Source organism: Mixophyes fleayi, chromosome 11 (assembly GCF_038048845.1).
Source record: "Mixophyes fleayi isolate aMixFle1 chromosome 11, aMixFle1.hap1, whole genome shotgun sequence".
NCBI lineage: Eukaryota > Metazoa > Chordata > Amphibia > Anura > Limnodynastidae > Mixophyes > Mixophyes fleayi.
The window spans coordinates 81,527,786-81,555,323 of record NC_134412.1 but is presented as its reverse complement, the minus strand read 5'-3'; the positions used below and the strand labels follow the sequence as shown (position 1 = coordinate 81,555,323).

Below are 27,538 nucleotides of genomic sequence, written 5' to 3'. Positions count from 1 at the left end.
GGCTGTCATACACCGCCTTGTGCCATATGTTTTATATTCACTCCCATCTGTCATATATTATATATATATATATCTATATTTATCACACTTCCTGGATGTTCCTTTGATTATTGCTTATATCATTTGAACTCTCTTGACTTTGCATCACTGCTGAAAGAATTCAAAAGTTGCAGTGCCCCCTTTTGGGGAAAATTGCGACCTGATCAGGGAGGTTATGCAGCTGTAGGTGACACTGTTCCTGTGTTCTGTGTGCGATGCCATTCATAAGATCAAATTTTCTGCAGGTATGCCAACCTGAAAACATTTTTTCATTGAGATTGTTTGTTGGGCAGAAGTTGGTGAAAGAGGTAAGATAAGCGCAGCACGCAATGAATGTTACTTTGGCGCTGCATGCGCAAAGACTAATGTATCACTTTAGAGTGAAAGTGTTAATTTAACATTGGGGTGAAAGTTGTATAGAATGAACTGCACATGGCAAAAGTAGCTCTGCAGTTGGGCATAGGGGGTTACAACGTGCAACAAAGTTGCACAAGAACAATTGTTAAGCAGCAGGGGCGCACGCAGGGGGGGGGGGGTTTCTGGGTCTCCAGAAACCCCTCCTCTCCGCTAAAGAAGTGCCCTACATAGCGGCACTGTGCTATATAGCAGCCGCGGCGCTATCAAAGATTTTTCGGGTGGGGGGATCCTGCGTACGCCCCTGAGCAGAATGATAAATGGATGCAGTTAACAGAACTTATCTCTTAGCATATAAAAACAATATAGTCAAAACAGGGACAGAGAGTGGGCAGACTTGAGCCATAGGGTAGAGGGTCCTGTCCGTGAGAGCTTACACTCTAAAGGGAGGGGGTAAGGAGAAACTGAATTTACAAATGGGGAAAACAGTCATAGTGTATTTCACCATCAGTCAGAGGTCTGCAAGACACTGAGGCCATAATAACAAGAGGCCTAGATGGGACCATTATGGTGCAGGGGACTAGGTGGTAGAGAGTCCTGGAGGATCCAGATGTTGCTGAAGACTATTTGGGGAAACGTCCAGGATGGTGCAGGGACCATGATGATGTCTGGGCCACTGACTACTGATATACAGCGATCAAATATTAAAACCACCTGTGTAACATTGTGTAGGTCCCCGTCGTGACTCCACAACACCTCTGAAGGTGTCCTGTGGTATCTGGCACAAAGACATTAGCAACAGATCCTTTATGTCCTGTAAGTTGCGAGGTAGGGCCTCCATGGATCCATGGCTTGGATTTGTTTTTTCAGCACATCCCACAGATACTTGACCTTATTAAGATCTAGGGAATTTGGAGGCCAAGTCAACACCTTGAACTCTTGCCATGTTCCTCAAACCATTCATGAACAATTTTTGCAGTGTGACAGGGAGGATTATCCTATTAAAAGAGACCACTGCCATCAGGGAATACCATTGCCATGAAGGGGTCATAATGATAATGAAGGGGTGTACTTGGTCTTCAACAATATTTAGGTAGGTGGTACGTATCAAAGTAACATCCACATGAATGCCAGGACCAAAGGTTTCCCAGCTGAACATTACCCAGAGCCTCACACTGCCTCCACCGGCTTGTCTTCTTCTCATAGTGCACCCAGGTGCCATCTCCTTCCCAAGTAAAAGACGCACACACACCCCGCTGTCCAAATGATGTAAAAAAACCTGATTCATCAGACCAGTCCACCTTCTTCCATTGCTCCATGGTCCAATTCTGGTGCTCAGGTGCCCATTGTTGGCACTTTTGTTGGTGTACAGGGGTCATCATTGGCGCACCGACGGTCTGCAGCTACGCAGCCCCATTTGCAACAAGCTATGATGTACTGTGTGTTCTGGCACCTTTGTATCATAGCCAGCCTTAACTTTCTCAGCAATTTGTGTTACAGAACGGGCTAACCTTCACTCCCCACGTGCATCAGTGAGCCTTGGGCATCCATGACCCTGTCGCCAGTTCACCGGTTGTCCTTCCTTGGACCACTTTTGGTAGTTACTAACCCTCCCACAAGACTTGCCATTTCAGAGATGCTGTGACCCAGCCGTCTAGCCATCACAAATTGGCCATTGTCAGTCGCTCAGATCCTTGGCGCTTGCCCATTTTTCCTGCTTCCAACACATCAACTTCAAGAACTGATTGTTCACTTGCTGCCTAATATATCCCACCCCTTGACAGGTGCCATTGTAACGAGATCGTCAACGTTATTCACTTGTCAGTGGTTTAATGTTATGGCTGATCACTGTATATGCCACAGTGCTGCCACTCTGACTGACTAGGGTTAATTGCAGGAACTCTTATAGTCCCTTTAACTATGGATCCCTGGCAATGAGGCTGAGCCTCAAATTCTCCATAAATATCATTCAGGACAAATCTTTATTGAGATGAGTAATAATATATCTGGGGGAGGGGGGGGACCAAACAAATCTGCTCTTCCATTTTATACAATGTATACCATGTAAATGTTATAAATCAGAATCGCGGCATCTTGTCATCACCCGAATAACAAATAGCTGCTCCGTTGCATACCTTGGGGCTTTCACGGCTAATATTCTGCAATCTATAAAACAAGAGAAAGATAAGAAGCTTGTTATATTGCCAGAGGACATTCCTGCAGGTCAGTATGACTTAAGAGAAGCATGAGTTAATATATTTTCCTCTTCTGTAAGCTATCTGTTAAGAGTATTAGTTGTGTTTAATAAAGCACAGTTGCCCTCTCCATGAACCCGTCGTGACTCTACAGTTGGGGTCATTCCAAGTTCAGGCTTTGGACTTTTGACTGCCTTCTGTGTATGCGAAAACAGTCCGCAGCTCCTGCAGGGATCACTTATTCAGCCCTGTAACACAAAACTATTGCCAGCAGGCACCTGCTGGGACAGCTTCACAGGGGGTCCATGGGGGAAGCTACCAAACTCATCAGGCATCTGCAGAGATAAAGCCAGCAGGGGGTTCCTAGGGGATAACTAGCTAATCAGGCATCCACACTGACAGCCTGTCAAGGGGCTTTGCAGATTACCCAACCAACATGCCATTGTCTCAACCCCACAATGGGATGTGGGCTAATTAATGTTCTTTTAATTATTAGTGATAAAGTCACTTAACCTCAAAACAACATTCTTTTTTTTTTGTTAAATTGGAAAGATGTTTGTTCTTGTGCGATAACTTGCTAAATAAGACACTTGATTTTCCATATGGAATATTGCATTTTATCGGTATTCTTCATAGATTCTGTGTGTGGTTAATGGCATTATAATTGTGCTGAAAATTCTGACTTTCAGAGTGCAAAGTTGAAATTGTTTTCAGTCGTTTTAGTTTTGTTTCGCCCTGTAAAATTGGGTCACTATAAGTGCTTTAGGAGCATGCTTTGTCTGCTTATAAAAAGTACCCAGCCGTGGCTGCTTCAGATGAACAATATGTTGTATGTGACTTGCTTTTTTATACGAAGGGCTAAGTTTCGCAGGCAAAAAAAAAATTCTTGCAAAACCTTTAATTTATCAAATTCGTGCGTTTATTTTCCAGCCAAGGGCTAGATTTACGAAACTGCAGGTTTGAAAAAGTGGAGATGTTGCCTATAGCAACCAATCAGATTCTAGCTGTCATTTATTTAGTACATTCTACAAAATGACAGCTAGAATCTGATTGGTTACTATAGGCAACATCTCCACTTTTTCAAACCCGCCGTTTAGTAAATATACCTCCCAAGTGTTCAAAACGTTGGAATGGACACTACACACTCCACGTCCGAGAGCTTGTGTTCTCATGCATTTCTTTAAGTCAGCGGTGGATTTCTTTGGGGAGGTGAACTTTTCACCCAGACAATATGGATTTTTCAAACTGGAGTTTACAAAGAAAACGCAATCCTTATCTAGCCATTAAATAGGATTTGGTGTAAGCCAGCAGATGTTCAGCTTTCCCTCGAATTCAAGAGTGAACGGAAAGTGGCGAAAGACGACCTGAAAGAATTCGGCAGTAGCCCGCAGGGTGCCTGCCTCCACCAGCTTTACTAATCACACCTGTGTACACACTTTGTTAGGGAGAGAGAGATCATTTTGCCTGGGTGCCCCTTTCCTAATCCTTTTACAGCCAATTATTACTTTGATTAAAAAAAATAAGAAAAAGACCATATTGTAGGCTAATTGTTTGCTTGCAGCTTGACTGAAATACCTGAGGTCAGGTAGAGTTCCTGTTGTATGTTTCTTCCTTGTTCAAATATTTCCCTTTCTCAAAATATGTTTTATTTAAATTACCAGTCAAGTTACTTTTACTGGCTGTTGAGTGGCAATGTTTTGTAAAATCTGATTATTAAAAAGTTTAGCTGTTTTTATGGTAAATGCTTAAAAATGCAAAATCCCTTGAAGAATAGATGTACACGGCTCTCGCTTGAAGTGTTTGGTTTCTATAGCAATGTCAGTACACAACAACGAGTTTAGGATCTATGGTTATTAGATTGCTGGTCCAAGGAGCGTTCTGAAAGCGTCAATGTGCATAGAGGATAATGATGTGTATTATGTCAGGTATTGAAGGTGCGTTGACCGATCTGAATCCATCTTCACATACGACTTTTTCTAAATATAGGCAATACTTATCTGATTCACTATCACTCACCAGCACAAATCTCAGGTTCAGTAACATATCAGAATTGTAACCATGTAGTATCCTGGGATTCTGTACAGTGTTATTTAGACTATATATCTAAATATATTTCACTTAAAGGTTTATTTCATATTTTATTTTTTGATACATGTTAAATAAATACCAGCATGTAAAATGTTATTCTGCAAAGACTACACAATATAGGTAAATGTTGTACGTCAACCAGCTAAAAAAAATAATGTCCCTACTTACTATAGCAATTTAATGGGAAAAATAGTTTAAACATTTACTTTTTTAATTTTTCTTTTTTTTGGAAAATCACAATTTTCACCCACCTGGATGCAGCTGGCGTAGTAAAAATGATGGTAAACTGTTTTAAACTGGAAAAATAGTCTCTGTAGACATAGCCAAAGAAAATTTAAGAAGAAAAATCATGTGACAACCTTATTTTAGATACTTGGCAGGAATTGACTAAATAGACCATAAATAGACGTTCTTTAAAGATCAACTCCAGTTCCAATTATTATTGTAACTGTGAATGATCTTACTGTTGGCTGTCGTGCTTAGAAACAGCCATCCAGTTGGTGACGGCACATGCAACTTAGTCATCTGGTGAATGGACCAGTGTCTGTGTTGGCATGGGTTAGTTGTTACACTGGAATTGCACATGAACATGGTGCCCCCACGTGGTTCAAACACTCGATGAACCACTCCGCCCCACCAATAGTTTATCCGCTTTCCTTTCTTATGTTTGTTTAGACCCAAATTGGACAGGGAAAAATCTTCCTTATTAGCCATACTTGCCAACTCTCCCAAAATGTCCAGGAGACTCCCGAATTCCGGGTAGGCCTCCCTGAGTCCTAAGAGAACAAACAATTCTCCCGCATCTTGTCAACTTCCTAGTGAAGTGGGCAGAATGTGATCCTCAATGATGCAAATTGCGGGGAATCGTGTTATTTTGGCCCTGCCCCCGCAACAAAATGGTGATTTTGACGCCGAGGTAGGGCCAAAGGGACCCGATTGCCCACCCCCTTGGACCCTTCCACCACGCCTCCTTCCAGGATCTCCCAGAGTTCAAAGAAAAGTTGGCAAGTATGTTATTAGGTTATTAGCTCATCAGCTGCCATTTGGAATAACTTCACAAATAGTGCCCATAATGCCTGTGTGTTACCTTCTTTAATGAAGGGCAGTTTTCTGTGTCATTAGTCAGAAAGAAAGAAACTCGGTGTAAACTTATAGATCTGTTACTACAATGTAAATGTAATAAAAATCATTAAGAAAAAACATTTTGTAGTACATGACTCCTTAGTTGACCTGAAGTATTGATCTTGGACTTTGTATTTGCCAAGCTGTGCTATGCCTCCCCATAAATATATTAGTACAGTTCTTTTGGACTCTTCCTTACATGAAGTAGCAGTTAGATATTGTGTGTATTTAAATATAAAGCTCCACTTGCCTTTAATATTTGTAAAACCTGTAAAATATATATATATATATATATATATATATATATATATATATATATATATCTATATCTATATCTATATCTATATCTATATATATATATATATATATATATATATATATAGTGACTAGTGAAGCAACCACTTTTATTTGGAGGGCATTGATGTCATCTGTCGGTTTGAAAGTGTTCCGTGATGGAATGTATAATGTATGTCCGTGAACACATCTGCATGGAAGGATCACTCATACAAGCAGCCTGTTTTGTTTTAAAGAGAAACTTGTGTATCACTGGTAACAAATAATGTGCTCTTCTCCGTTCTGTGACCTTGCATATCCTGGTCGCTAACCGGGCAGTGAGATATTCCCATTATAGTGATATATTTTTATATATAGTGTGTGTGTATATTGGTTTGGAGATGATAGAGAGACAATAGGCAATATTTTCATAGAGTGGTTTAGTTGGGGGGGGGGGGGGGGGGACAAATTATTTGACCTTATACCAGAGTTTGGCAACATTTATCTGTCCAGCTGTATTGTGGCTATGCATCTCAGTATAACAATTAGCAGCTAGAGGAGCCACAAATGGCCTCAGCCTGCCATATAACATTATACCTAAGCTCTGGCAAAGTAATGGCACTGTGATGAAATTCAAGGATGTCAAACAGGACCATTAACCTTAAGAATGTATCACTAGTTTCACAGATAGGCACTTGTTAATTGTATGGGCACCACTCTTAACGGCTCTGCCCGAATGCCAGGCTGATATGATAATGTATTCATTGCACTGAGCTAGGCAGAGGGAGTTTTAAAAACAGATCCCAATTCAGTTAGTCAGTGGCACCCATATAGAATACTGGATCATATCTTTGAAATATGCTTCTATTTATTGAATTGGGAACGAGCGATCCTGTAGAGCAGTTATAGCACCCGTATAAAAGCTTCTAATATGGATCACATAGCTGAGAGCTCTTGCTGCTAAGCCAGCAGCTTTCTTGGGTTTCATAGAGTTGTGGAATCAGTTGTGAGCTGGTAGAATTGTGGAATAATAGTTGAGGCCGCTTTGGCACCCATATAGTTAACAAGTACCGAAAGATGGATGTTGACCATTTTACAAGGAAAGTTTCAGTTCTGCGCCTTCTCCTCTTTTTTTTTTTTTCTTTTTGAGTCGTTACGTTTCACATTTCATAGCATATATCTTTTGTGACAAGAGTATTTACTTTATGACTTCCAGAATATATGTACAATATGATAACCATGTTTCTAGCATTCCTAGGAGCTTCCAGAAAGGTTAAACAGGGGTCGTCATGTGTAAATGATACCTGCTGCTGACATTTTTAACATATACATCATTCTCTTTCCTTGTAGCCTCACTGATTACTGTAAACCAGAGTACTACATTATAAAGTAATCCGTCCTGTTTTAAAGAGGAAGCTTCACTTCGAAAAGTTTTATAAATATTTAATAATTATACATCTATATTAAATATTATGCGTTATGTCAGCGTCCTGTATAATATTGAAACAAGACAGATAATGCTAATATTAGAAAGTGTATTCTAGGAAATCACTTCTGGGCATAATATGTTCCAAGATCAAAACAACATGGGGATAAGTTTGTGTGAGAGTAGGATGTACCTCTGTTTTCACTTTAAATGTTTGTGATCATATATTAGGAATAAAACCGGTCACTTTGAAGAAGCCCCATAACTTACACACATATATATATATATATATATATATATATATATATATATATATATATATATATATATAATTAGTCTTAACTCCTGCGGCATTGGCTCTTTTCACGGGAGACAGGCTAGTTTTAGTATCGGTGCTATTTATCAAAGTCCCTTAGGACTATTATCGGTGGTGGATTAGACTGGTGGCTGCAGGCGAGGCTTCCCCATTAACCTACATAACAAGGACAGCGGTGGTACAAGTAGCTGTCCTCCAATGGCTACCACCAACAAATAAATGAGGAAGGAGGCACAGTACACGAAGATAAGGCTTTATTAGCAAAATAAAGCCTTTTTTGCTTCTTTCTTTTTTTTTTTTTTTAAATAAAGTTGTAGTTTTTCAATCAATTTTTTTAATTTTATTTTCTTTTAAACTTTATTATTTATTTTTTGCAAATCTGGAACTGGAGTCCCAAGTCCAGGCTTACAGCTTCATGCCGGCTCACACATGTACTGTCGGGCCCTGTACTGGCCTGGCGAGCTGGATTACTCCAATTATAAAGCGCTACGCAATTTGCTGGCGCTATATAAATAATTGATGATGATGACTCCTCTTACTGCTGTCGGCCAGTGTCACCGGAGAACTGGGTGACTATTTTGTACGAAAACGGGTAAAACCTAATTTTCTGAAGCCGCTATAGAAGATCTAGGTTCTCATCCGGCTTCACAAATAGGCCCCATTCTCACTAGCTTGTCACCCTACATACCACATTACAGATGCACTGTTTCTTGAGTGAAATCTAAATACATAGGCGCACATCACTCAAACTCAATCTTTCAACAACAGAGCCAAGAATAGATAATAAGCTTCCTGCCTGACATTTCTATTTCTGTTGACAACATGACCATAAATCCCACCCCGCAAGCTCGCTGCCTAGGTGTGATCCTTGACTGGCAAATATCCTTTGTTCCCCACATCAACACTATATTTACATCATGCTGCATACATCTAAAAAACATTTCCAGAATATGTACTTATCTCACACAAGACACTGCAAAAACATTAATTCATGCACTCATCATCTCCCGCATCTGTTGTAATTCCCTCCTTACTGGTCTTTCCGAAATCAGACTTGAACCCCTACAATCTATTTTGCACGCAGTGGGTAGATTGATATTCCTTGCAAATCGTTCTTCCTCTGCTGAGCCACTCTGTCGGTCTCTACATTGGTTGCCTGTTTTTCAACAAATCCAATATAAAATTCTTCTACTAGCATACAAGGCCATCAACAAAATTGCACAGACATACATCTCCTCACTTGTCTCAAAATATCTCCCAACTCGACAGCTCTGTTCTGCACAAAATCTGCGTCTCTTCCACTCTCATTACATCCTCCCATTCCCGGTTACAGGACTTTTTTCGGGCTGCACCCACTTTGTGGAATTCCCTCCCTCGCACTGTAAGACTTTTCTCTAGTCTTCAAACCTTCAAGCGTTTTCGGAAAACCTATATCTTCAGACAAGCTTATAATATTCCTCTACCACCCTCTTAATTTCCCTAGGTTACCCTATTACCACCCCCTAGACAGCTAACACAAGACAACAACCCTCTGACCAATATAGTTGTGTGACTGAGCATACAGCCCACTAAATACTTTGCAACCTTTGCATTCTCGCTGGACAAATATTCAATATGATGTAGCACTTACCCTTGTGTATCAAACCATTGTCACATAGATTGTAAGCCTGCGAGCAGGGCCCTCTTACCTCTCTGTCTGTATGTATTACTCAGTATTGTTTTATTACTGTGTGTTCCCAATTGTAAAGCACTACGGAATCTGCTGGCGCTATATAAATAAATGATGATGATCACAGCATGTATCTCCTCAGTAATGTAACCATAGTAACATGTATAATGAAATGCACAGCCCAAAACACCATAAACCTTTGAAATCCACAATAAAGGCCAAGTTATTGAGAAGGATAGAGCAACAGTGGACCAAAATAATTAGTTCACCTGAAGTATTGACCTTGTACTTTGTATTTGACTTTGCTCTTTACCATGTTGTGCAATGCCTCCCCATAAATACGTTATTCCAGTGGTGTATCATTTATTTGTACAGACCAAGGGTATATTTACTAAACTGCGTGTTTGAAAAAGTGAAGATGTTGCCTTTAGCAACCAATCAGATTCTAGTTATTTATTTAGTTAATTCTACAAAATGACAGCTAGAATCTGATTGGTTGCTGTAGGCAGCATCTCCACATTTTCAAAATACGCAGTTTAGTAAATATACCCCCAAATGTTTAAATCATGTAAATGTGTTTGGACCACAGACCTGTTAATTAGACATTTATTTTTGTACGTTCTATAAATGAAAAAACTTTATCTGCAAGCTTTGGGTTTCATTGTTAATGTCATCTTGTTGTATTGAATTCCCTATTGTGTTAAGAACAACAGATGAGGTGAGGAATATGTGAAATTATATGAGGTCGTCCTACGCATCAATGATTAACAGATTCTGGCCATCCCGGTGACATGGTGGAGTTTCAGAATTAAATAACGATCACACTTTTTCGGCTCGGTCGTGCACTGTAGGTGAACCGTGTTCTGGGAAGAGATTGCTGTTTTCTGCCCTCGTTCAATACTCTCTAGTGGCCACTTGAAGTGCATATTGGAACGTAGCCACTGATCGTTTTAGGGTCATGCTCAGGTTTTCTAGTGGAAATTGGACATTCCATTTAGATCTTCTCAATTTTATCTAATGTACTTTAGTGGATGCTATCCTAAGGTCAGAATGCGCCCTGTGTATCTGACCCAAATATAAACATTACATTTTTATTTTTTTAACAAAAGGCTCACTGTTTTTAAGACAATCCGATAACAAATTTAATCACATATGTTTTGTTGTTTTTTAGTTTGTTCTTTATTAGTCGTAGTAGTATTATCTTTTATTTATAAAGCACCATAAAGGTTTTTAGGGGATACAATATGACAAATTACATAAGTACAAAATTACATAAATACAAGCAAAAAATTTACATACCGTATATACTCTAGTATAAGCCGACTTTTTCAACACATATTTTTTTAGTGCTGAATAAGCCCCCCCTCGGCTTATACTCGAGTGAGTCCCTGTTCTCCAGTCCCTCTGCTCTTAACCTCCGACAGGAAGTTAGGCATTTGGAATGCAAACGTGCGTTCCAAATGCCGTTAGATAAATGGGGAAAGTCACCGATTAATACAAGGAACATGATACACTTTCTTTCCAAGGTAACTATGCATAGTTTACATTGTATAGGGACTTGTAATCAATCGGTGAACAATGTACGTTCATGTTGTTAAAAATAGTGTGTGCGTATCGTAGTTTCTGTTTTATTAATCCCTAATAGTGCCCCGCAATCCAATCTCTCTCTCTCTCCTTGCTAACATATAAGGGTATATGAGTCAGCGCAGAAATGGAGAGAGATTAGCATTAGAACTGCCAAAAGTGTGTGTGGGGTGGGGGGGGGGAGCGCAAGACACAAAACTCAACATGCTGCTGCGTTTCCCACCCCTAGGCTTATACTCGAGTCAATAAGTTTTACCAGTTTTTTGTGGTAAAATTAGGTGCCTCGGCTTATACTCGAGTATATACGGTAATTAAAATTAAAACCCATTTACAAATTGCATGGCTACATAAGGAAAACACTAGGAAAGAGGACGTACTTGAGACAGCTTACATTTTAGATGGGATGGCAGGACACCGGGAGGGGGAAGCGGAGGAGAGTTGATTGTGGACAGTGGAGACTAAGATGAAATAGTGACAATATTTATTAATGAAAAATGCCAGTTACACCACATGTCAAATGCAGCTTCCTTAGATACGCGGTGACCATGAGCATTTACATGATTGGCAGCAGGAAATACACAGTGCCATGGTTCAAAAACGCTCAATGCTAATGCTGGTGGGTATTGGGGTCATTGATGCACTCAGAGGAACCAATCCCATGTACTTCCAGTTTCCTGCCACAGTCCAAAAGCATACTGGTAGGTTCATTTGCTGCTGTTAAAATTGACACTACTGTGTGTTATAGGGAATTTAGACTGTAAGCTCCAGTGGGGCAGGGACTGCTGTGAATGAGTTCTCTGTACAGCGCTGCATAATATGATTAGCGCTATATAACTAAACAATAATAATATGAATTATGCACTTTTTTTTTCAGTAGTCAGTGGGTGTTGCTAGTGACACTTTAATTCATTTTATCAAAGTACAGATTAACTTGCGTACATGTATTTATTGAACGTTTACAGGAAATTGAAGTCTGTGTGAAATTACGTATAACCTATATGGCTTATATTTCCCCTTTATTGATTACAGTACTGCTATTGTGACGTAGTCATTTGAATTGTTAGTCTTGTCCTCTATGGTCTTTTTTTTTAAAGACAATTATATACTTTTATATTGAGCGATAACCTTGTGCTTTCTGTTGCAGTTTGCAGGAACCCTTTCTGATGGATTAGGAAAGACTATGGACAACAGACACCAGACAGAGAGAGAATATATCCGTTATCACGCAGCGACCAGCGGGGAGCATCTTGTTGCTGGGATCCATGGGCTTGCTCATGGTATGACGCTAAGGAAAATATTTAATATAAATATCCATAATTTCATTTACTAACTCTTTATATATATAAAGATAAAAAATATTTATGTAAAAGTATGTTAGGAACTGAAGTTGTGGTCAGTAGGCTGTGTTTCATGGGGGAAGTATTTCTCCTCCGCACACCAGACTTCCTGCTCCTCATAGCAGGAGATCATATTATGTGGTTGAAGGACTCTGGGTGAAACTCTGAGCTGACAAAGCAAAGGGTGACATGATGAGGGCGTATTAAAAAGCTGGTGTGGAAACTTTTCAGTATACATTTTTGAAAACCGCAAGGTATATTTTTTTTTATTGGGCCAATTTATATGGTAGCTACAAAGTTCTGTACACTGGAGTCCTTGCTGTTTAGAATGCGTCAAATCTGTAAGTAAGGCTTGGTTCTATGTATAGACAACTGAACATTACCGCTACTCGTCTTGTTCCATATTCGTGAACAGCGTCATGTCGCTGCTCCTACTGTTCTGGCGCAGTGCCTGTTATATGGTGTATTGACGCTCTGAAATGTAGCTGTGGGCTGTGGTTATTTACCTAGTGAGGTGATAAGGATTGCCTCCATCATCCGTCCATGACTTGCCTTCACCTGGCTATGCCCTTAGCTCTCCTATGGTGCGCTACTGATTCTGTTTCCACTATCCGCATAGGTATGCAGATGTCCTACTTTGTGTGTCGTCACCTCTATTGTTTTTAAGGTGCACAGCTCTTTTACAATAACCATGCTGTGTAAGCTCTATTATAAATATAAAAGAGATGGTCCACGCAGAGCAGAAGGTCACTTGAACCTTTCAATGGTTAGTGTACACGGAGGTTCTGGGGGGACATTGAAAACAGCGCATTGTCTTACCCCATCACAGGTACCAGGCACTTGGGGCATCAGGGGGGCTCGCCAACAATCTAGTAGAGGTGTCTTAACAACAATAAAGGGTTTCTCTATAGATATTTGATAAAAATACAGCTTTGCCCACTGGGACTTCCCCTGCAACGCAATGCTTAGATCTTGGGACACTCCTAATAACGGTAAAAAGTTAGCCATAAAGTTCCAAGCATGCCGATATACTTCTATTTGCTGGATGCTATTCTCCGTATATACTTTATGCTTTGTAAGTATTTTTATTTGAACAATATTTTTAAAAGGAACATTAATAAGCAGTTAGTGTTAGGTATTGCATTTATAGATTTGCATTATGCATTTATGGCTGCTCTGTTATTATATGGTCACAGCAGTTGTCAGTGTCTTGTATTAACCATATTATGTATGGTGGAGAGCACTTACCACATAACAATATAGCACAAGCCAGCAGTATGGCTGTAAGTAGTTTTATTCTTTCCCCCACAGGAATTATTGGCGGGCTGACAAGCGTCATCACCTCCACGGTGGAAGGTGTCAAAAATGAAGGTGGTCTAGGTGGCTTCATCTCGGGTTTAGGCAAAGGTCTGGTGGGAACCGTAACGAAGCCGGTGGCGGGAGCCTTGGATTTTGCCTCGGAAACAGCCCAGGCAGTAAGAGACACCGCCTCTCTCAGCGGTCACAGGTCAGTTCATGAAAGGGTAAAGAAAATATAATTTCCGGCTGTTCTCTCTCCAGTTATTTGAACTAGGTATTAGTTCATTCTTCCACAGCTCTTATGGAAAGGTGCAACTGTAAACTACTAAACATATCACAAAAAGCATAGAGCAAAGAGTTTTCTAGATTGGGGCACTATAATGGAGGATTGCTTAACTTGCCATTGTTTCCCTGGAGTTAATTATAAAAATCAAAACTTTTTTATTTATTAGTTAAAATCCTTATAGAAAATTAGAAGACTGCAAACTATTAAAATAACTTATTGTGCTAATACAATATGGTGCGTGAAAACGCACTTGATGCCACGTTAGGATGTATAATTCTTATAATATCGTCCTTATCAAAATATATTTGTGAGGTACTTAGAATGAGCTCGTCTTTAAATTCCTTTCTTAATTCATAATTTCCCCTTATTTCTGGGGAGATTTAAATGTGTTTTGTTACAGATTTAATTAAGTTTTTATTGTTGCATCATTATGCACAAATAAATTTAATCTGCTCTTCCGAAACAATATAGAGCGTATAACTTTTTATTCAGAGGGATAAGGATGTGTAAGTCTATTGTGTTAAAAAGTTCTGATCGCAAAGCTATTCTATTTTCCTCTTGTAACCAATAATATGCTAACACTTTGGTGTGCTAGTTTTAACACAGGTTCATTACAAAACTATTTAAAGAAATATATCCCTCACTATTACTCTTTTTATAGACTTTAGTATAGATTTTTTTTTTTGCCTAATGAGTTTCTCTTATCTCTCATAGATTACAGGGTAATAAGAAATGTAGCATTGTCCATATATTATCTATCCATCAATCATATCTAATCCCTTGTGGTTGACCGCATTCTAAGGCTGCCTGTTCGAAGTTAAATTATTATTTGAAACCTCCTTATTTAAATGAAAGGACATGGGCATTCAGCAAGAAACGCCAACACGCGTTTCGCTGTAATTTTTCTGTCAATAAAACAATATTGCAAGCCAGAGGTGGCACCAGCGAGCTGTGGGGCCCCGGTGTGGGGAGGAGGAAGCCGGGGGCCCCAACCCTCTCTAGTTGGCCTGCTGTCGGTTCAAGGCATTTGTCAAGGCTTTTTGCAAACAAAATGAGTAGGAATTATGGCGCGTTGTTAAGCAGTCGCTAACAACAGAATACAGCATTATCCCTTCTGTAGAAATTGTTGGATATTTTATTTTATGTGTTTTTAAATGTCTTAAAATGAAAGAGATTTTTAAGTACAATCTGAGGAACATAGTTATGTATATATGTTTTGTATTGCTGTATGTATGTTTTGCACTTCCTATACGTATATTTTTTCAGAGTGAGTTAAGACAATCTCGCTCATTGGGAGCTGTTTGTTAATAGTTACTGCAATTAGATTTGCCTGTGCCTGTTTTATACTCCTTATCCACAATTGTCCGATCTTTAGACTGTCAAACTGCAAGATCTGCAGATTCTTATCCGTGTTATCCTAGCTCATTGGGTATGAATATGGGGAGGTTTATCACAAATTGGACAACCCCTTTAAAAAAACAAAATACTTTATCGCGTTAATCAATAATCTATAATATGATGCTTTTTAACACTGGGATATAAGTAAATTGCTAATATCGTCAATTATCAATGACCTCATACGTGTATATATGAAACGGGTGTTATAACGAAGAATATAACACAAATCATCCGACAGCTCCATAACCATTTTCATGATTTATATATTATTCCCATCAATTGAACACATACATTTTAATACTAATTGATATAGAGGATACTACATGCACCTGGACGTGTAACTGGCTCAATGATTCTTCCCAGGGAGTTATTTATGGTTTACTCTAATTGAACCACAGGGTTCCGCTTTGGCACCATTGTTGTCTAACGTGGTTATAAGTGGCATATAAGTTGGTATTTAATTATTCAGATGACTCGGTAGTAGTCCTACAAGATGTGTGATGCTTTTATTTGACGTGTACAGATAAATTGGGCTGCAACATGGATGATGAAGATTGATGAGGCTTAAGATGATTGAGATGTAACCTGTGGTCTAAACACGGGCACATGGCTTGCATCCTAAACAGTGAATTGTTAAGTGAGCCCCTAATGGAAAAGAATCTTATGGACTGTATCAGGGCCCTCTTAACAACATCTTGGGTCCCCCGAGCACAGCAGTGCACCGGGGCCCCTATATATACATATATATATATTAAAAAAAAATTTTTTATTATATAATATATATATATATATATATATATATATATATATATATATATATATATATATATATATATATATATATATATATATATATATACATACATACATGGGCCCTGCAGCCCAGGGGGGCCCGTCGGAGGCAGCAAAAAAAAAAAAAAACCTGGAAAAAAAAAAAAGACAATGCTTACCTTGCGGTCAGCTGGCGATCCGGCTCCCTCAATGGTCTCCTCCTCCGTCGCGCTCCGCAATGGATGTCGGGCGGGCGTGATGACATCACTCCCAACATGCACTGCGAGCGCCGCACGGAGGAGGAGACCAGGGAGGGAGCCGGATCGCCAGATGACCGCAAGGTAAGTATTGTCTTTTTTTTTTTTTCCCAGGGTTTTTTTTTTTTTTTTTTTTTTGCTGCCTCCGATGGGCCCCCCTGGGCTGCAGGGCCCCCGGGCACCTGCCCATTGTACCCAATGGGAAAGACGGCCCTGGACTGTATGCTTTGCAGTAGCATGCAGTGCCAACCCGGAACCAGCAGGATGTTATTAGAATTGTTGATTTGTAAGGCGCAACAATATTCTGAAGCACCCTACAAGATAGACAAAGACATGTTATCTAGCATTAAAAGGAGCCTGGACTTGAGGCACAGAAGTGTAGTTTTGCATGGTGAGACGTGTTTGGAATATCCAGTACAATTACTATTGGACCAGGGGAGGGTTGGCAAGTTTTATCCCGGGGGGCAAGACTCGACTCAGCAGCCTATTAGGTACATTTTAAAGGAAAAAAATTGTGACTCAGCCCAAGGTAGCCCACTATGAGACCGGACTAGGGGGTAGATGCCCCCCTGCCCCCCCTTGTGTTGGACTATGCTTTATTGGGAGTTTGACCCACCTCGGGATAAACTGGCGTTTTCTTGTTTAGAATTCAAAAGTTAGTTGTGTTTTGTCTTTTTTAGGACTCTACAATCACAATCGCATGCTCTTTCAGTAACAGAGTGATTAAAGTTGCAATGATTTTGAATCTGTAGGGTTGCATAAGAATTTATTTGTAGGTTGTTTTGCTAAGGGCAGGAAATCCCATCACTAATCATTCAGCTCAACTTTTTGTACATATGTAATCAATAAACAGAATCCACCCAAATCATTGATATCGTAGGTAGAGCTTGATGATCCTCCACATACTTTGTACTTTTGGTTCTTCACTCACAGGTCTCAGTCATCTGTTAGGTTGTGTACCCATTTTAATTAAAGTTTATGGAAACCCCTATATTAATAGTATGCAGTTGAGTAATACAAAAAAGTTACATTCAAATGAGGATGGTTACTAAGGAAGGCACAGCACAGCAACCAAACTGTTGTCTGACATGAGAGAAAGGAAAAAAGTGTTGCGAGTAATTTTTGCACTTGCTCTTTAAGTGTACCGGTTGTCTACGCAAAATGGAGGCCACCATTTTGGGGTAGATTTATCAAATCTAAACAGGAGAAAAAAAAATGGAGGTGTTGCCCATAGCAACCAATCGGATTCTAGCTATCTTTTATCTAGTACTGTCTAGAAAGTGATAGCTAGAATCTGATTGGTTGCTATGGGCAACACCTCCACTTTTCAAAAGGTTTTGTTAGATACACCTTTGTGTTGACTGTTTATCAGATCCTCACATTTTCCTGGCTGTTGGTTCAGTTCACAAAATGGCTGACTCCACTTTGTAGGCAACGGGTTACACTTTATGTATGCCCTACATAGGCAAACTGAGGGGGGTTTCCTAGCGCCTGGAAACCCCCTCCAAGCCTGGGGCACTGTATAATCGAGGTGGCTGGACCCTGCCCCTGCTTCACACGGCTTTGCTTGAAAAGGGAGAGATGCGTGCACCTAACAGTAGTGCACGCAGCATTGCCCATGTATATTATGGGGATAGGAAGAGTTGGAGAGCAGCCAAGCACTGCCTAAAATTATAGCCACGCCCCCAATGCATGCTGGTCACACCCACTGGTGGCGTGGTGTGGAAACCCCCCTCTACAATTCCTGCGTTTGCCCCTGCTCTATACCCATCTATTAATTTATACCCGTTTACCTATTGGGGGGGGGGGGCAGGTTAATTAATTTTTCAGTTCCCCGGTACACATATATGTATATAATATTTACCACACACATACATTCACAGAGAAGGGAAGAGAAATATAAAATGCTGGAGAATCCTGCAGGGAGGTGGGAAACAGAGGACAACAAAGTGTTTTAACTTCATTTGGCAGAGCTGCATCGTAATCCCCCCGGGCTTTCGTTCATTCCTCAGCTATGTGTGGTTTGGAATCCAATTCTAATACTGCTCCAAATGATCCTTTTCTGGCTCCGACTGCTGTTTGTCAAGCCACGGTCATTTTTATGTTCTTTTCTTCCCCCTCACAGAAGGACTGTGCTGCCAGGCCTTTCTTGTTTTCTAGCAGCTTGATTTATAAAGTGCCCACAGGGCCTACAAAATGTCACACAAGATCTTTAACATAAATAGCATTTCAAGTCACAAAACGCAGCCCAAATGGAAGGGAGAGCCCACTTTTGAAATTCCACAGCAGAGTCAAACAGAGTACAAAGTTTACAGTGGAAAATCGGTCTGGATATAGTGCATTTTCTGCATTTGTTTAATTGGCAGCAACGTTAACCTCACAGCAGTAAAATCTACAAAAAAAACAAACAAAAATTGTGGCTAAATTACACAAAAGAATCCAATGTAAGAACACATTAAAAATGTGCTTTCTACCAGTTTCTTGATACAGGGGTAAAGATGAGCACAAACTCTGCCAAAGGTCACAGGTTTCAAAGGTTTGTCCCTGAAAATGTCGGCTCCAAGAATTGTCCCTATTTTTCAGTTTCCTGAAATAATTCTTGGACATTGTAAGTCATTTGTTAAGGAAAGTATTTGTATAACAATAATATGAAATGTCAACTATGTTGTATATTTGAAGGAACATCTAGACTGCAGAGAACTCACTCACATCAGTCCCTGCCCGATTGGGGATTACAGTCTAAATTCCCTAACATACACACACAGACAAAGACAGACACACAGAGTAGGGTCAATTTGTTAGCAGCCATTTAACCTACCAGTATGGCGTTTTTTTGGAGTGTGGGAGGAAACTGGAGCACCCGGAGGAAACCCGCGCAAACACAGGGAGAACATGCAAACTCCACACAGATAAGGCCATGGTCGGGAATTGAACTCATGACCCCAGTGCTGTGAGGCAGAAGTGCTAACCACTGAGCCACCGTGCTGCCATAATGGCGCTACCTAAACAGGTGGAAATTGGGGGAGCACCTCTTTAAGTCCGTGCTGGTTTGAGACCATTCTCTTATAAAATAAAGACTCTTGAGACCTGGTTGATTTTTTGGGTCACTATATTTATGATCATCCTTCATTTATTAAAAAATAAAGCATATTCCGAAATGCTGAACAATTATGCACAAATGAATTATCCATTCCACATGCATTAAAACAGAGGGTGAGAGAGCCTTGTCACTAGAGCTTGCAATCTGAAGGAGGAAAATAAAACGCAATATACAAGTTCTTATTTTGTATATTGGATCAGCCACTTATTGTTAGGGTTTCGATGACAGAAGAGAGATAGTGTGTGAAGAATATGATATTCATGTGGGATGGAACCAGAGAACGTTGGCGTAATTTTGTGTTGTGGATAATGTCAGAGATGTAGTGTAGGTGACGGAGGATGGCCCAAAGCCAGTGTATTTATGGAATTTGATAAGCTTACCTGAAGATGTGTGCTTTGAATGAGCTTCAAGAGTTTTGCTTATTGTAATAGGACAGGCTTTCGTCTAGTGGCAGAACTACTACCACTGCAGGGAGATACCCCACCCTATCCCCCAAGGCCTCTGTTCTCCTAGGAACAAAAATGTGGTTCTTCTGAGCATGCACAAGTCCAGCGAATGCCCAGTGAGGTCACATGTATGCCAGAGGGGAGGAACGGGAGGCTAGAGGACAGGCCCTTACCCAAATTTTGCTATGGGGCTTGGGCTGCACTATTTCACTCCTGCTATAGTACCTTCTAGATTATAGGTACAGCATCAAGTCTTGGTGTAGGTTCTTGGTATATCAGTGGACACTTTCATGTAGGTAGGTGCAGAATGGAAGATACTGCATGTTAGAGTGAGAGGAGTCTTAGAGGAGGAAATGTATCCGAAACTTGTAAGACCATTGTCATGTTGATTTAACTTCCATTAAGTTAGCAGCCCTTTATATACCAAATCTGACTTATTTTGCTCTGTCAAGAAGCTGAACTTGTACTAGTGGTGACAATGCTACAGATGGCCGATTGGTTGGTGAGCTATAAAACTCAGCAGGACTTAAGATAACAAGTTGATATTTGTATGTTGTCTCTTCCCTTAATTACAAAGAACCTTTGTAGAACCAATCACTTAATGAAAAACAGTTGTGGTCGGGGCCACAAAGCATCTTCAATTCTCTTTTACAATTTGTTCTTCCATTGTCGCAGGCTGTTCAAAGTGTAATTTATGGCATATATAGGTGGCTGGCATCCGTTTTTACAACGGTTGTAAATTAAGCGCTCCAGACCATGGTGATGTGTGGTGTTCAGAATTACGACCTTGCCTTTTCTAAGGCTTCAAAAGCCTTGTTTTTAATGAAAGGACTTTTCCTTCTGTTTGGCTGAACTCTTAAATATTCCCCCAACCCTCCAAAGCCCAGAACAATACATTTCAAATTACAGCTGGGTTTCCTGTGTAAAAAAAAGAATCTGGAATAAAATAACTGTCTTGGGGGAACATGACTCAAACTTGATTTTACTTTTTTTTTTTTTCTTTTTTTTTTCTTTAAATACTGTCTTGAAAAATTATTTATGAACTATAGTGGTGTGTGTGTATGTATGTATGTGTATATATGTATATGTGTGTGTGTATATATGTATATATATATATATATATATATATATATATATATATATATATATATATATATATATATATATAAATAATATTATAGCCATCGACATCTAAGCCTTTTCCATTTTGGCTTGCTAAAATATACTGACATTGAAACATGAACTCAAAGTTCCATTGTCTGAAATAAAGATAGCATTGTCCTATATCACGTTATCTGAACTAAATCTAATCTAATGTTATTCCACATATAGATGTGCTATATCCAAGTTACTGTACCTTTTGGACTACCATTTAGGGAAAAGAAAAACATTTGACAGTTGGCAATTGCATTATTGATGTTCTCTGTGCAAAAAGTGCTCTGCTCAGACCGATGGAAATGTTATTATCCTGCTTCTGGTGTAGCCAGGGCCAGATTAACTGCAGGGTTTTCTGGGCTGTAGCCCAGGGGCCTCGGGCCGATGGGGGCCCCAAAGATTGAATGTGGCAGCCTTTTTATTTTTTTTCCACAATACATGCTAGCGATTGGGGGTGGCCTCGCCCCCGACTGTCACAATATGCAGCCATTCACTCCCGTTATGCGGCTAACAGCAAATCTAATGCTGCTAGCTGCCAGGCTGCTGTCAGTCCGGGCGCGCAGCCTGCGTAGTGAGGAGGTCATGTGAGACTATGATCTCATGTGACCTGACAACACTAAGCAGTGCACAGAGAAGGTGCCCGCACTGACAACAGCTAAGAAGACAGAGGTACCGCCCAGAGTCTATCAGGGATGAAGAGGAGGAGCAGAGCCTGCGGAGGTGATACAATGGGACTGAGGTGGGGGGGAAATGTGTGTGTCATTATGACAGGCGGGACGTGTTTGGGGAGGAGATGTGTGTGTGTCATTATGAGGAGGGGGGAGGACGTGTGTGTCATTATGAGGTGGGGTCAGGACATGTGGGGGAGGCATGTGTGTGTCATTATGAGGAGGGGGGAGGACGTGTGTGTCACTATGAGGAGTCACTTGATGAATGGGGGCCTCTCAGTACCCCTATACCACATATAATGTCTTAATCCGGCCCTGGGTGTAACATTGACTTAGAACATAATCTGTTTTACTGTACATTGTCCAAAATTTTGAGCAAAACTGTTCCGTCCCCTCCTTTGGTTTGCTCGCACCTCTCGGCTGCAATTTAATGGTGTATAGAGTGCTGCTGGAGGAAGGGGGTGATTGCCACGATCGCCTATGCCCCCCCCCCCCCCCCCACATCTGGGTCCGCCACAGATTAAAGCTCCATGAATTTAGGTATGTTGTCATTTTTAATTCCAACAACATTAGTTCTCACATAGACAATTGTTAGGGAGGCCAAAAAATGTTAGATATGAGTCTAGAACACCATGAAATTAATCTTTAGCTTGGCCATGCAAAACGTAATGTATGTGTCTTTACCCTGCCATCTCGTCCATTGCTGCCTTACGTCTCCTATATTAAGAGCCGTTGAAAGACTTGCTGATATGAATGTTGTCTTTAGCTATTTTAACACATCAGTACCATATAACTCAACCCAAACCATTTCATCACTCTCTAAGGTTGTTGTTTTAACACTGATATTTTTCTTGAGGCAGAGACAATGTTTTAAAAAGCAGCACATGTTTTAAATGTGAATGTTCTTAAAAACATAACCCTAAGAATAAAACAAACAAGGTTTCAACAGCACATAAATAATTGATTCATTCTAAAGATGACAATGTAGTTTTAGAATTCCTCTTCGTAGGAGCATAGCTAGGTCACGGCCCACAGTGTCATTCGCTGCGACTGGCCGATGGAAAGAAACCAGATTATCCGGTCTATTTATTAAAATGTTGCAATAGGGCTGGTTTTCTAACTCTGCTTATCACAAATTCCAGTCCAAGCAGCCACATCTCATCCACCTTTGTCACCCATTTGTGTGGTCAAGGATCGGCCCAAATATGTTGGTCTTTGTTTCAGTCTTCCTGTAACATTTTAATTTGAGGCTGACATTACTGCTCAGTGCTGTTGGTGGACTCTGAATCTTCTGAGTTACCTTAGATTAAATGTATGCGTACAATCAAGAACTACCAGAATAAGAGGTGGTCATTTATTGAACTAATTCATGTCACAATTTTAAGGTGGGTGGACTATAAATAGTAAGAATAATGAAGCTAAGAACAGGCCTTTGCAAGCTTCCACAATGTGAAGACATTTAAGTAACACAACTACTTGTGTAGCAGTAAATGTCAACCTAGAGAATGTTTTACTGTAGACAACGTAATGTTTATTTGATATTATATGCTAGCAAATTGCTTAAGCTCACTTATTTTGATTTGTTATGATTTTTGGATTTTTTTTAAAGCCCATAGGACATACAGTTCACATTGTTAATTGGTTATTAGTAGTGTCGTAACATTCCACCACCGGAACCCTGTATCCTCCAGATGCCCTGCTATGTTCTTCTGAGTCAACATGGGAGGCCAGCTCATGAGCAATGGATCTCCGTTTAGGCTTTTAGTTCCAGATCAAGAGCAGAGCGTGGGCCACTGAATCTGATGGGCCGACATCGCTGTGCCCCTTTATCTCCAAGGCCCATATTCACCACATCGCTATGATTTACTGATCTGATGAACCACTTCTATGTCCAGCACTTAAGCTTACCCTGCAGCTTCCGGTCGGCCTTGACAACTTTCTGTGAGCAGCTTTGCCAGCGGCCGCACATGTACCCTGGTTCTGTATGCGTTTCCTTTCTGTACATCATTACAAATCTTTGCCTGTATTGCTCCCCACACATATTATTCATTGCCTTAGTTGTTCTGTGGTCACGAAAATCAACCAGATTGCAGTATCGTGACTTACATAGGTAGCAACCCAGCCATCCACTCCTGCCATTACTATGCAAATAATGATTACACACAGCTATCCCAATCTCCACTCTGAGCCTCACTCGCTCCTCTTGTTTAATCTGTGCCCTCTTTCACTTAGAATGTAAGTTCTCTGATGAGCAGGGTCCTCCATACCCTTTGTTTTAATGTCTGTGTGTTTTTTGTCTGCCTTGTTTGTCCTTTTTTTATGTATCTCCTGTTTTCCCTACTGTACGGCGCAGCGGAGCACTGTGGCGCCTACAAATCTATGATAATAATTACACACATGGTTTGGGGGTCTTCATTCCACCTGACTTCTGAGGTACCCAATCAAATGTTTTAGATTTGGATTGCGCAGGATAAGCCCAAACACACCTGATCAAGGAAACAACCAAAATGACACCATGTGTGGTCGCATGAACTATGGGGCTGTGGAACCTGCTATGGAAACATTTGAGAAAGTTGTGCCCCAAATTAGCACTTCTGCCTCACAGCGCAGAGGTCATGAATTCAATTCCCTACCATGGCCTTATCTGTGTGGAGTTTGTATGTTCTCCCCGTGTTTGCGTGGGTTTCCTCCGGGTGCTCTGGTTTCCTCCCACACTCCAAAAACATACTGGTAGGTTAATTGGCTGCTATCAAATTGACCTTAGTCTGTGTATGTGTGTGTGTGTGTGTAGGGAATTTAGACTGTAAGCTCCAATGGGGCAGGGACTGATGTGGATGAGTTCTCTGTACAGCGCTGCAGAATCAGTGGCGCTATATAAATAAATGATGATGATGTTGCACTGACAATATAGCTCCTTCTGCACTGTGCAATAAGTGGGTAAAATAATGTTTCCCATAACTGACCGCATAAAACGCTCTCTCCTAGGTAGTGGTAGAGCTGTGACGTATGAGTTGGCCCAGGGAGGAGCACTATAATCTGACAGCTAAACTGAGCTTCCAGCTGTCGGACTGCAAGCTCTCTTCTGGACACCTCACAGCTCTCCTGCTGTACTGGAGAAAGCCCAGCGCGCAGAGCTAAAGTCTCCTGGGAAACAAGGCAATATATAGTAAAACAACGACGCAGGAGGACCAGTCGCGGTTTCTATATGTGCGTCTGAGAATGATGGATGCAGGACAGTGTTTAAGTAGCCTGGATTTACCTTATATCTGGTCCATCTATGCCGTCCAGCTTCCTTTCTGTGGCTGGCTATTGCCATTTTCAGGAAATGTACCATGTAGGGGGGGAAATAAAGGTGTGTAGGGGACACGAACTTACTTTGAACCCTGCGCCTGAAGCAGGTGATCATAGCACAATTGTTTGTGTGTACTGTAAATGATATGCTAGGCAGGTTCAAGCAGAGTTCAGCCAGTAACCCCACATGACGGTAATACCTTCCCCGGAGCTGCATTTGCCAAAATACCTGTGAGCCCTCTACATTTCTTTACACAGCGTGAGCCTGATGAGCACAGGGAAGCTCAATAAGAGCCCTTCTTGTTACAAATTACACATTCCATATTAGCACTGAGGATCAGACCGAAAACTAGCTTGTGTTAATCCGCTGTGACATTATCTTACACAGAGTGCCTGGCTCGCACATACATCTTTTTCTTGTACAAGGAAGTCACAGTTCATTGTAGGTTTCTATTTAGAGGATTAGTCAAGTAGCATTCAGTACTCAAGTTATATAAATACCTAGTAAATATTTTGTTTTTTTTATTATTTATCCATTCAATTAGTTATATTTCTGTTTGTTTATCAGCTTCTGTAGCTGAATACGTAAACAGCAATGTCAATATTGTTTTTCACCTTCGTATCTCGTATTATAAGTAAACTGTGACTTCTATAGGCCTGAGTCATTAAGGAGAGCAAACCAAAAAAAAAGGAGCAAGTTTGATCCTGGGCAAAACCATGTTAAGATGCAAGGGGTGCAAATTAGTTTATTATTTTGCACATAAAGAAAATACTGCCTTTTTTTGTCACATAGGGCACAAATACTTGATAACTTTATTTCTACACTGAAATTTAAAGTTGATCTAGGACATGCCCTACCCCAATTATAAATCTGCCATGACATTTTAAATTTACCTCCCCCCTCCAACGCAACATGGTTTTGCCAAGGTGCAAAGTTACTCCTTTTTTTTGCTTTGCTCTCCTTAATGTCTCAGGCCCCACTGTGTGTTCATAGCGTATGTACGGTAAATATACGTTGCATTTATTAAAGGTGTGCTTCCACCTCCATCAGCCTTTATTAAACACATTGCTGTACGGTTTCTCTCTTCTGTGTTTTCACTGTCGCATTATATCATCTTGGCAGAGTTGGTTGGGGGGTTGTTCTGCGATAGAGCTCACCTGCACTGGATGCAAAGATAAGCAACTCTACCTGAGTGATATAAAGGTGCTGGTGAAAAAAATCAGGAGACCCAAAAGATAAACCCAGGGATTTAGTAAAAGCTGCAACAGGGCATGTGCAATTCAATGACAAGGTTGTCTGAAGGTGCGCTAATAGTTTAGTTCATAATTACCTACCTTCTCGAAGCTCTTTCCGGGAAGAGGGCGTGGCTGGAGGGCGGGAGGGGCAGGCGCGGCAAAACGCGCCATTTTGGCCCTAACGCCCGCGACGGAAATGCCGTTTTGTCGCGGGGCCAAAATGACCTGATTCACCGCGAATCGCGTCATTTAGTGGTGGCAGCAGTGGGATGCTGGACATTTGCCAGCTCTCCCAGGAGTCCGTGAGACTGACCCGAATTTCGGGAGTCTCCCGGACATTCCGGGAGAGTTGACAGGTATGGTTTAGTTTTAGTGGTGTTTTAATGAATGTTGTATTGTTGCATATCACACATATATACTTAAGATCTCAGGAGTCTGTTTGAACTACAAATACTTAATAAAGCTGTGATTTGTGGGGAAAAATTGCATTTGCACCCAATACTTCCTATCTAGAAGCCTATTGAAGACCACAGATGGGAATGGCTGATTAGAGAAGAGAATAGACTGATGTTTTTCTAGATAACATTTGCCCAGAATTACAAATATCAATATTGTCACTATATGGAACCTTTACCTTATATTGCATGATCTTTTTTTTTTTTACATTTGGCGGCTCTTTCACTTTATTTAGTTTGGTAGGTTTACTGCATTCCTGAATACCTTGTCTAGTTGATTTGTTTTCTGATGGCCTCTGGAATGTGGCTCGACTTAATTCCTCTATTGCCTCATAATCTGTGCTGAGGTAGATATATATATATATATATATATATATTTATTTATTTATTAAAAATGACATTTACTGCAAATCCTAAATGCAGTACAATGGCCTTTCCCATCTGTGTCCAGCATCAGGTAGTAATAATAATACCTTGACCAATCCTATCCCCCCCCCCCCCTGTTTCCCAAAGCCTATCCCTAACCTCCCTCACAGTATAAAACAGCCTCTTGCCAATCACTAACAGATAAGTTCACAAACTTGTATTGTAGTTTTGAACGCATACAGGAGTCCAACAGTAATCATTGGCTTACATGTTATTATGACCATGCTAGACCATAGAAAATGGCAGACTCTGGTTGTTGCACTCTTTCAACTTTATGCCTGTCATATTTAACCCCCCCTCCCCCTCTGTTACTATGTCCCCCCCCCCTTCTAAACTTTGTTAGTACT

The 27,538-nt window shown here is 40.6% G+C and overlaps 1 protein-coding gene across 3 annotated transcripts in view; it reads left to right on the top strand.

Moving 5' to 3' along the window:
- The window catches only part of VPS13D (vacuolar protein sorting 13 homolog D), a 169,742-nt gene that overhangs the window by 119,346 nt on the left and 22,858 nt on the right, over positions 1–27,538 (top strand). For all 3 annotated transcript variants that reach the window (XM_075189940.1, XM_075189941.1, XM_075189939.1), the window contains 2 exons: positions 12,211–12,343; positions 13,715–13,910. In XM_075189940.1, coding sequence (XP_075046041.1) covers positions 12,211–12,343; positions 13,715–13,910 — 329 coding nt within the window. The remainder of the gene's footprint in view (positions 1–12,210; positions 12,344–13,714; positions 13,911–27,538) is intronic.